Source organism: Neoarius graeffei, chromosome 3, assembly GCF_027579695.1.
Source record: "Neoarius graeffei isolate fNeoGra1 chromosome 3, fNeoGra1.pri, whole genome shotgun sequence".
Lineage (NCBI taxonomy): Eukaryota > Metazoa > Chordata > Actinopteri > Siluriformes > Ariidae > Neoarius > Neoarius graeffei.
The window spans coordinates 47,376,498-47,388,515 of record NC_083571.1 but is presented as its reverse complement, the minus strand read 5'-3'; the positions used below and the strand labels follow the sequence as shown (position 1 = coordinate 47,388,515).

Below are 12,018 nucleotides of genomic sequence, written 5' to 3'. Positions count from 1 at the left end.
CCAGTTAACCTAACCTGCATGTCTTTGGACTGTGGGGGAAACCAGAGCACCCGGAGGAAACCCACGCGGACACGGGGAGAACATGCAAACTCCGCACCGAACGGCCATCATCGGCCACGGGGCTCGAACCCAGACCTTGCTGTGAGGCGACAGCGCTAACCACTACACCACCGTGCTGCCCCTAGGTTGTGTGTATGACTGGTAATTACTAACACTGGCGACAAGGCGGTGTGTATGACTGGTAATTACTAACACTGGCCACTAGGCGGTGTGTATGACTGGTGGTACACGTACACAGACAAACAACAAAAAATCGACTCGATGGGTTTACCATTTTTTCTTAGGTATGGTGCTCCGCTGGAGCTCCACTATTATTATACCCAAACAACCCAATACATCATATCATTAGAACCTTTTCAAATGGATGTTTATATGACATACAACACTGCAAAGGCCCAGGTACTAGGAAATCTGACAGATTTGTTATGAGGGCTGCTCTTAGCTTAAAGCAGTTTATAATTTCCACATTCACTGAAATGTAGGATTTTGAGTTATTATGGAAATGCTACTCATAATTTTTTTTGTGTGTCAATTTATATAATGTGAGGTCAGCCAATTGCATCTTTTTGAACTGCTGCTCCTGCTGCATCACAGAGGAGGTCTAACAATGTTGTGGGAACGTTGTCCAACTAACAATCTCCAAGTAGTTGGGTGAACGTTTTTCTGTTTGCACTGATTAGGAAGGAGTGGCACCATTTTTGTGTCTGCATGCATGTCATTTCCAATAAAATGTAAAAACTGGGTGGAGTAAAATTAATATAAGAATAGTAATAATATAAAAATAGTATAAATATTTCAGATCTCCTGATCATATCATATAGTACAAATCGTACTGGTGTATCATTACACTCCTAACCTGAAGAATGCTTTACCTTTTCAGTGTTTTCAATATTGCAGGTGATGCCATGAAGAACAAGTGCCAGCTCCGGTCGGTATCGGACCTTGTAATCCTCAAATCGGATCTTCCCTACATTGGGCCAATCATTTGGCGGACACTTATCTGTGAGCCATGGAGCCTAGATACAGAAATGAAAAAAGAAAATAGGCATAACTTGGTTTGAAAATACATATCAATACATTTTAAAAGTATTTTCCTTGTAGTTACTAGACAGCAATAAGGAATGTCACGCAGAACAATTCAGTATAATCATACTTATATAGATTAATCTATTATATTTACATATGTACTACAAATAGCCTTTGTATTCCTGCTTTATTTTTCCATCCATTATCCGTAACAACTTGTCCTGTGCAGGGTCATGGGCAAGCTGGAGCCTATCCTAGCTGACTATGCGCGACAAGAAGGGTACACCCTGGACCAGTGGTTAAATTGGCTTTTGTAAGGAGGGGGAGCCCTTCTTCACTCACAGTGGTCAGTATCTCTCAAAACATTTTTATTTATCGCACCATCGGTTTAATCCATATTTTATCAACTTATGGCCTACTTATTTATATCTCATATCAATGCACATATTGGTAACTTATTAAGCCTACGTTTCACCATCAATCTACACTGTAATTTGTAAAACTTACTCACAATATACACCACCAATTCATATATTAGCAATAGTTATTTACATCTCATCAATCTACACTATTATTTGCATTACTTGTTTACATCTCACACCATCAATTCACATATTAACAATAGTTCTTTACATCTCAGACCTGTCCATGGGAATAGCCAACAGACATCCCAACCTGGCTGCAGAAACTCATTTCACGTCTGCAAAAATAGCCACTACACGGGACTGATGCTCACACTCTCTCTCCCTGGCTCCCCCCGTCACTCACTCGCGCTGACTCTGCCACTGGTTCTGACGGCTCCTTCTACTCGCCAGTGAAATTTGCGAGTGGGAGATGGTGAGATGGGAGAGAGTGTGATCAGTCCCGTGTAGTATTTTTGCAGACGTATACCTTAACAGACGACCTCTATCTCTCTCATCATCAAATCATTTCGGCTTTAAAATGATAGCTTCTTTAGCGCGAATGAAAAAAAAAAACGACTTACGGGAAATGTTATATCACTCGTGGGCATGCAAGGGCCACTGTCTAAATACGGGAGACTCCCAGAGCATCCGGGAGACTAGGGATGTCTGAATCATTTAATTTTGTTATTTAGTCTAGTCTCAGTGCCCCACAGCAACCTCATAACTTTGGCCGACCAAAGCAGCATTGGACTGGGAGTGGAGCGCGCGAGCCAATGGAAAAGTCCAGGCTGCCAGTTCTCACTATCACGAGGGAGGTTTGTTAGCGTTCCCTGCACACAGACAGGTTAGCGGGCATCCATTAAATTAGCCAACTCAATTTTCTGATATTTACCTAAAAACTAAGAACACAGAAAACAGCTACAACTTAGTAAATGAAGATAAAATATTACAGAACTACAGACAAAAAGATCTGAACTTCAGCAAATGGAGGCGTGAATTTTTGGACTAGCATCCTGTCTGTCAGTGTTAGCTAACGCTACTTATGTCATCTGCTGCACTAGCAGGGCTGCCAACTTTTCAAAATTCCTTGTAGTGAGATTTTTTTTTTGGGGGGGGGGGGGGGTCGACGGCAAAATTTTTCCGCACACCACGCAGTAAGTGGGAATTTTGTATTCAGTTTGATATTCACTTGTCCCCCTGCATTCTGGTGTTTTGTTTGTGGGTTGTCCAGCTGGAGATGGACAATGAAGGGGGGGGGGGGGGGGGGGTTGAGATTTTGGATTTAGTAGATGTTCCTGCATTCTGGTGGATTTTTGGAGTGGCCTGCTGTGCCATACCTACATTCTTACACACCCTGACTTGCCAGGCCTTCAGCTTGTGGCCAACAAAAGCACCAAGTTTTGGCTTAAAAGCCCCCACACTAGAAAACTACAGATGACTGCCAATGTTCCTGTAGCCCTATAGACCTGTGTTTCAGATTTAAAGGCAAGTTCATGTTTGAAAATATTTCATCAGCTAAGCCTAAACACCTGAATTGAAACTACCGTAAATGTTAAGTTTTAATAACTGTTGCAAAAATAAGATTGTCCCTCACTGACTATTCATTATGCATTTAAGGGCTTTCCCCACCACTGGGTTCAGCAGAAGATTGGCATGGGGAAAAATATCAACAGCAAAAGAACAAATAAAATGCTTAAACAGTAAGCAAAATGTGCATGTGCTACAAGAAACATTAAATGATTAAGTTTGAACAGTATTGAAACACAAAAAGCTGAACCTTGGCCATAGGTGGGAATGTGCACACAAAGTTGGGCTTAAAAATTTTGGTCATACTTAAATAAGCTATATTAATATATTTCTTATTAATTTATTTCTTATCTATGTTTCTTATTAGTAATAGAGCATTCGTCAGGGCCTGTTATCTGACAAATATTCTCTACCTGTCTTGCCCTCTTTGAAACCCTGTCTCCTCAGTATACTGTTCTCTGTCTTTTTTTTAATTATTCACAAGTTCAAGTTCTTTGATATTACAGGTGACCATGCTTTATTTACTTTAACTGAGCAATTACATACATCATAAATAATTACAAATAAATACCCTGTAAATAAACAATAGGTATGGTGGCTAATGGCTCTTCTTGCATTTGTAATATTATCTCTGACTTGCTTTATTTTACAACATTTCCAGTATGGCTTCAAATAAAGGTCATAAAGTATGATAACATACAGTAAACAAACTAAAAATGCACCTTAATAACAGTGTGCTAAGGAGGTGCTCTCCTGTGCTGCTTGTTGGGGAAGATAGAGGCTGTGGCACGGCAGGAGGCCTATAATGATTTAGCATGCCTAGTACACAGCTCTCAATATGGCATTAAATATTTTCACAACACTTATAGGCTAAAACGATTAAGAAACTTTATTTAAGTTCATAATTACGCCAGTAACACCACACATTGGCGTGCATATGTACAAACCTGTCTGAGACACCCGTCTTCAACTCGGATACCTTCTTCTCTCTCCTCTTCCTCTAAATTGACGGTAGGCGATTATCCAACTTCCGGCGAGTGCAGCATCATTAGATGCGCCACCTACCATAGGGGAGTGTGTACAGAAGGGAACACCTCTCTGCCTGTTTACCCGTGCGTAAGGCGTAATTGATCGATCGCAAGTGGTTGGTGTGACGCAATGGGTAGCCTAGATCAGATAGATAAACTAGATTTTTTTCTAGCGTGAGAAATCGGAGGTATGGCATGTGAGCGTGTGAAGACAATCAAATGCATGTGTCTCATGCTCATTGCGTGAGAGTTGGCAGCCCAGACTAGTACAAGTCTGTGAAAGTTTCTCAACGAAAGACAAAATAAAAGAACCATGACTTACCTCTGTCTACTTTGCTAAGGCATCATGTTTAGCAGATAGTTACAACTTCGTACAACATAAATCCTCATAAAATACAAGGTATGACAGACTGATAGAAAACAGTGACGCCAATTTCTCGAGCTGAAGTTCATTAACATTAAACGTATGATGATGCTATGTGATTGTGGCAGCGGGGGTGTGGTCTAGCATCGGTCTGTGACAGGAGGGCGGAGTCGGGGAAGTTAAGTGGCAGAATCACTACACTTGTTGTTAATTAACATGTTTGTGTGTCTTCCCAGTGACCGCGCCCTATTTAAGGAGAGAAAGCGAGAGCAGAGGGAGCTCTCTCTCCCCAACCAGATGACTTATGTGTGTGTGTATATGCGTGTGGCTGGGAGAGTGTGGTTTTGCGACTGAAAAGTGCAAATAAAAAGAGTTTTTGGAACTCAGTTCTGTCCTGCCATCCTTCTGTGCTCCACCCACCTACATGGACTGCTACAGTGATGTCATGCATTCTCGCAGCGCATGCGCATTCAATGATAATTCCAATGAAAATGTTTTTTAAAAATTTATGGGTGTAATTCACTTTAGCTTATTTTTTTGTTGTCTAAATCATTATTGACGAACTCTCATATTGATGGTGTTTTTAGAATAGATGAAAATGAATAAAAGTATGATATTATTATAAACACTGAAGCAGAGGGAGCTCAGCTCCTGCTGACTGTACTGCCGAGGCGAGGAGTCGGAGCTGAGCTCCGGAGGGCTCCGGCCCAATTTAATCTCTGCCCTGGACAAGTCACCAGATCGTTGTAGGGCTGACACACAGAGACAAACAACCATTCTCACTCACATTCACACCTATGGTCAATTTAGAGCCACCAATTAGCCTAACCTGCATGCCTTTGGACTGTGGGGGAAACTGGAGGAAACCCACACAGACACGGGGAGAACATGCAAACTCCATACAGAAAGGCCCTCGCTGGCCGCTGAGCTCGAACCCAGGACCTTCTTGCTGTGAGGCGACAGTGCTAACCACTACACCACCATGCCGCCCACTTTATTTTTCCTTTTTTTTCTAATTACACATCCAGAAAATGAAGGGTATGAAAGACACCAATAAAACAGTCAGGGAATAGGTGATACTTTATCCCAGGTGTTAATATTACTACATAGCCAGTAACTGTGCTAAAACACACTTGAATATTCAGCAGGGCGGCATGGTGGTGTAGTGGTTAGCGCTGTCGCCTCACAGCAAGAAGGTCCAGATTCGAGCCCCGTGGCCGACGAGGGCCTTTCTGTGCGGAGTTTGCACGTTCTCCCCATGTCCGCGTGGGTTTCCTCCGGGTGCTCCGGTTTCCCCCACAGTCCAAAGACATGCAGGTTAGGCTAACTGGTGACTCTAAATTGACCGTAGGTGTGAATGTGAGTGTGAATGGTTGTCTGTGTCTGTGTGTCAGACCTGTGATGACCTGGCGACTTGTCCAGGGTGTACCCCGCCTTTTGCCCATAGTCAGCTGGGATAGGCTCCAGCTTGCCTGCTACCCTGTAGAACAGGATAAAGCAGCTAGAGATAATGAGATCTCATCTCATCTCATTATCTCTAGCTGCTTTATCCTGTTCTACAGGGTCACAGGCAAGCTGGAGCCTATCCCAGCTGACTATGGGCGAAAGGCGGGGTACACCCTGGACAAGTCGCCAGGTCATCACAGGTCTGACACATAGACACAGACAACTATTCACACCTACGGCCAATTTAGAGTCACCAGTTAACCTAAGCTGCATGTCTTTGGACTGTGGGGGAAACCGGAGCACCCGGAGGAAACCCACGTGGACACGGGGAGAACATGCAAACTCCACACAGAAAGGCCCTCGCCGGCCACGGGGCTCGAACCCGGACCTTCTTGCTGTGAGGCGACAGCGTTAACCACTACACCACCGAGATAATGAGATGAGATATTCAGCAACCAGCTGGATGAAGGCAACAAAAGATTATGAGTCATCTTTATGTCTGAACACTGGGCCTCCTTGATAGATTCTTGCCAGGAAAAAGCAGTTGATAAAGATGAATGAATGAGTTTTATTTTAAAAAAAAAAACTTCTCTACATTACTTGTGTGTTAAATAAGACATCTGGTTAAAGCAGTACCTCGTTTTCAATCTCTGTGTATTCGCTGACCCTTTCCACTGCCACAATATTCGTCTCCAGCTCTGATGTCATTCTCACAAGCCAGTTCAGTGTCTGAGTCACCTAATGGGTTTTCAAGATAAAAATAAGCCATCTTTGTGATGAATGCCCACAAAGACATAAGAGTAAACAAACGCCCATACTTAAAGCAAAAGCTACCGGCTTAAAAAATAAGGGAAAAGAAAAAATAGTGATAGATGAGGAATTTTTTTTTTAAGTTGGAGGTGAGATTGATTACAAGGAAATGAACAAAATATTTAACACAAATATATCTTTAAAAATGATATTCGACAACTTTAGTAATTCATATTATGTCATGAAGCACTCAGCTACATAAAAAAACAACTTTAATTACTTTAAGACATGAAGTGTCTTTTAATGAATAAAAATAAAGAAAAAACAATGAATTAGGAAGTGTGCCCAAACTTTATACAAGTAAATATACACAGTACTTTGCAAAATTCTTAGGCACCCTATTTTTTTCATAGAAACTTTGTTATACATTTCTATTTTATGACATACATTATTGTGTCAGTACAAAAACATTTTAGAGTTCCAAACATTTGTTTTCCAGCATAAAATTAAATGTTACAGATAAAAAAAAAAGTTTTGAGCAGCATATTCCATAAGAGCCCACTTTTCAGATTACAACCCCGATTCTAAAAAAGTTGGGACAAAGTACAAATTGTAAATAAAAATGGAATGCAATAATTTACAAATCTCAAAAACTGACATTGTATTCACAATAGAACATAGACAACATATCAAATGTCAAAAGTGAGACATTTTGAAATTTCATGCCAAATATTGGCTCATTTGAAATTTCATGACAGCAACACATCTCAAAAAAGTTGGGACAGGGGCAATAAGAGGCTGGAAAAGTTAAAGGTACAAAAAAGGAACAGCTGGAGGACCAAATTGCAACTCATTAGGTCAACTGGCAATAGGTCATTAACATGACTGGGTATAAAAAGAGCATCTTGGAGTGGCAGCGGCTCTCAGAAGTAAAGATGGGAAGAGGATCACCAATCCCCCTAATTCTGCGCCGACAAATAGTGGAGCAATATCAGAAAGGAGTTCGACAGTGTAAAATTGCAAAGAGTTTGAACATATCATCATCTACAGTGCATAATATCATCAAAAGATTCAGAGAATCTGGAAGAATCTCTGTGCGTAAGGGTCAAGGCCGGAAAACCATACCGGGTGCCCGTGATCTTTGGGCCCTTAGACGGCACTGCATCACATACAGGCATGCTTCTGTATTGGAAATCACAAAATGGGCTCAGGAATATTTCCAGAGAACATTATCTGTGAACACAATTCACCGTGCCATCCACCGTTGCCAGCTAAAACTCTATAGTTCAAAGAAGAAGCCGTATCTAAACACGATCCAGAAGCGCAGACGTCTTCTCTGGGCCAAGGCTCATTTAAAATGGACTGTGGCAAAGTGGAAAACTGTTCTGTGGTCAGACGAACCAAAATTTGAAGTTCTTTATGGAAATCAGGGATGCCATGTCATTCGGACTAAAGAGGAGAAGGACGACCCAAGTTGTTATCAGCGCTCAGTTAAGAAGCCTGCATCTCTGATGGTATGGGGTTGCATTAGTGCATGTGGCATGGGCAGCTTACACATCTGGAAAGACCCCATCAATGCTGAAAGGTATATCCAGGTTCTAGAGCAACATATGCCCCCATCCAGACGACGTCTCTTTCAGGGAAGACCTTGCATTTTCCAACATGACAATGCCAAACCACATACTGCATCAATTACAGCATCATGGCTGCGTAGAAGAAGGGTCCGGGTACTGAACTGGCCAGCCTGCAGTCCAGATCTTTCACCCATAGAAAACATTTGGCGCATCATAAAACAGAAGATATGACAAAAAAGACCTAAGACAGTTGAGCAACTAGAATCCTACATTAGACAATAATGGGTTAACATTCCTATCCCTAAACTTGAGCAACTTGTCTCCTCAGTCCCCAGATGTTTACAGACTGTTGTAAAGAGAAAAGGGGATGTCACACAGTGGGAAACATGGCCTTGTCCCAACTTTTTTGAGATGTGTTGTCATGAAATTTAAAATCACCTAATTTTTCTCTTTAAATGATACATTTTCTCAGTTTAAACATTTGATATGTCATCTATGTTCTATTCTGAATAAAATATGGAATTTTGAAACTTTCACATCATTGCATTCCGTTTTTATTTACAATTTGCACTTTGTCCCATCTTTTTTGGAATCGGGGTTGTAAAAAAGAAAACATAATGAAGGCTGCTGGGTTTTTGGTGCAAAATGAAGAAGCAAGTGTGGAAGTCAAAGTGTCCAGAAGAACTTTGGCTGGTTCTATAAGATGCTCAGTAAAACCGACAGCTCATTTCCTTATCAAACTGCACTCATTGTACATGAGACTACGATTTTTTTTTAAAGCAAAGGGTCGTCTCACACCAAATATTGACTGTTTAATTTATTATGGCTTACTGCTGTTTATAGTATTTTTTTTTAAATATTATTTTAAAGCCATTTTTGGTCGACAGTATTTCTTTACATGTGCCAAAGACTTTTGCATGGTGCTGGATAACTGGTCCTCTCTTCATCCAATAATGTCAAATTCCAGTTGCTTCCATTTGCAATTCTATAAATCTTTTTGTAAATGCTATATTTGTGTGTAGCGAGTATACCTCCAAAAGTGCACAATGAAAATTGCCAACACAAATGTTTTATAAGTAGTGGTCTCACATTTAATGCATAGGAGATGGATAGTCCAACAATCCCACTGTCCAGGGAATCCTGAGATATCACTGCAAACAATGCTGGGAAAAACACCACCAGATAACCCAGGAACTCCAGTCGGATGGCGAGCCATCTGCAATTTAAAAATGAACATGAAGAAAAAAAAAAAAGATATATATTTATGCACACACTCACACACACACACACACACACACACACACACACACACACAGTATCTTGCAAAAGTATTCATCCCCCTTGGTGTTTGTCCTGTTTTGTCACATTATAAGCTGGAATTAAAATGGATTTTGGGGAGTTAGCACCATTTGATTTACACAACATGCCTACCACTTTAAAGGTGCAAACTGTTATTTTATTCTGACACAAACAATAATTAAGATAAAAAAAAAAACAGAAATCTGGAGTGTGCATAGGTATTCACCCCCTTGTATGAAACCCCTAAATAAGAGCTGGTCCAAACAATTTACTTCATAAGCCACATAATTAGTTGATTAAGATCCACCTGTGTGCAATTAAAGTGTCACATGATCTGTCACATGATGTCTGTATAAATCAACCTGTTCTGGAAGGACCCTGACACTGCAACACTACTAAGCAAACAACATGAAAACCAAGGAGCCTCCAAACAGGTCAGAGACAAAGTTGTGGAGAAGTATAGATCAGAGTTGGGTTATAAAAAATATCCCAAACTTTGAATATCCCACAGAGCACCATTAAATCCATTATAGCAAAATGGAGAGAATGTGGCACCACTACAAACCTGACAAGAGAAGGCCACCCACCAAAACTCACAGAACGGGCAAGGAGGGCATTAATCAGAGATGCAACAAAGACACCAAAGATAACACTGAAGGAGCTGCAAAGATCCACAGCAGAGATGGGAGTATCTGTCCATAGGACCACTTTAAGCCATACACTCCACAGAGTGGGGCTTTATGGAAGAGTGGCCAGAAAAAAGCCATTGCTTAAGAAAACACGTTTGGAGTTTGCCCAACAGCATGTGGCAGACTCCCCAAACACATGGAAGAAGATTCTCTGGTCAAATGAGACGAAATTGAACTTTTTGGCCATCATGGCAAATGCCATGTGTGGTGCAAACCCAACACCCTGACTACACCATTCCTACAGTGAAGCATGGCGGTGGCACTATCATGCTGTGGGGATGTTTTTCATCTGCAGGGACAGGAAAGCTGGTCAGGACTGAAGGAAAGATGGATGACACTAAATGCAGGGCAATTCTGGAGGAAAACCTGTTTGAGTCAGCCAGTGGTTTGAAACTGGGACTAAGGTTCACATTCCAGCAGGACAATGACCCTAAACATACTGCTAAAGCTACACTGGAGTGGTTTAAAGGGAAACATTTAAATGTCTTGCAATGGCCTAGTCAAAGCCCAGACCTGAATCCAATTGAGAATCTGTGGCATAACTTGAAGATTGTTGTACACCAACACAGCCCATCTAACTTGAAGGGGTTGCAGTAGTTTTGCCTTGAGGAATGGGCAAAAATCCCAGTGGCTAGATGTGCTAAGCTAATAGAGACATACCCCAAGAGACTTGCAGCTGTAATTGCAGCAAAAAGTGGCTCTACAAAGTATTGACTTTGGGGGCTGGGTGAATACCTATGCACGCTCCAGATTTCTGGGATTTTTTTCATCTTATTGTTTTTGTCACAATTAAAAAAACAAAACTAATATTTCACCATTAAAGTGGTAGGCATGCTGTGTAAACCAAATGGTGCTGACCTTCCAAAAATACATTTTAATTCCAGCTTGTAATGTGACAAAACAGGACAAACACCAAGGGAGATGAATATTTTTGCAAGACACCATTAAAAAAAGAGAGAGATGATAGATCAAGAAGACTCAGAGAAGATGATGAAGAAATGGAAAACCAATCTTCATATCAGTATTGTAAATGTAACACAGACCTATTCGAAATAATCCAGGGGTAGACGCTCTTGAGGTTGTTATCAATAGTGACTTTGTTGTGTTCCAGAAAGCGTTCCTGATGTCTGTAAGCTCGAATGACAGAAAGGCCAGCTACTGTTTCTCCAAAATGGGAGTAGATGGGAGAACGAGAAACAGAGTCTAATCGCCTCAGCTGCCTCGATGTGGCCACATAGAACCTCTGTAACACAAAACGACATCAAGGAACATCGAGACATTCTGCCATGCTAACGCCAACACACTGTTTTCCTGATTCAGGAATACTTTCGTTGGATTAAACCGTAAGAGAAAAGCCTGGATATTCCACATAGTTTTGCCATTATCTTCACATATCTTTAACACATTTAGAAGTTGTGAAAATACAGTATGTGTTTATTAAATTTTGGTCACTGTTATTACAATCAATCTTGCTAAATGTCAAGTCTATTTGGAATACACTGAAGACATTATTTCCATATCATGTTACTGGATTACCTGGACAAAGTAATAGACCAGAGTAAGAGGCACAATAACTGCTGTGAAAAGTGGAGTGGCGAGACAGATGACAAATAAGGTGCCGAGGACGCCAAACAGACAGAGGATCCAAGAACGGAAAGACATGGGGATCATCTCGTCCACGGTAAGTATGTCCTAAATGAGAGCAAATATATGCTTAGATACTTATTGCATGTACTTTATATACCAGGCAAAGTATAGAAATACTGGTTGGTGTTGCTGTCTTCTACACAGCAAATTCCCCAGTGTTGAATTAACACCCAGAGTGTTTATATTGGTCCAATTGGACCAATA

At 41.1% G+C, this 12,018-nt stretch overlaps 1 protein-coding gene across 1 annotated transcript in view; it reads right to left on the bottom strand.

Moving 5' to 3' along the window:
- LOC132882560 (ATP-binding cassette sub-family C member 2-like) overlaps positions 1-12,018 on the bottom strand; it is a 144,311-nt gene that overhangs the window by 47,363 nt on the left and 84,930 nt on the right. Inside the window, exons 24-28 of the mRNA XM_060915654.1 lie at positions 11,704-11,859; positions 11,211-11,410; positions 9,269-9,395; positions 6,492-6,593; positions 933-1,076 (exon numbers count right to left, since the gene is read on the bottom strand). Of these exons, the coding sequence (XP_060771637.1) occupies positions 933-1,076; positions 6,492-6,593; positions 9,269-9,395; positions 11,211-11,410; positions 11,704-11,859 (729 nt within the window). The remainder of the gene's footprint in view (positions 1-932; positions 1,077-6,491; positions 6,594-9,268; positions 9,396-11,210; positions 11,411-11,703; positions 11,860-12,018) is intronic.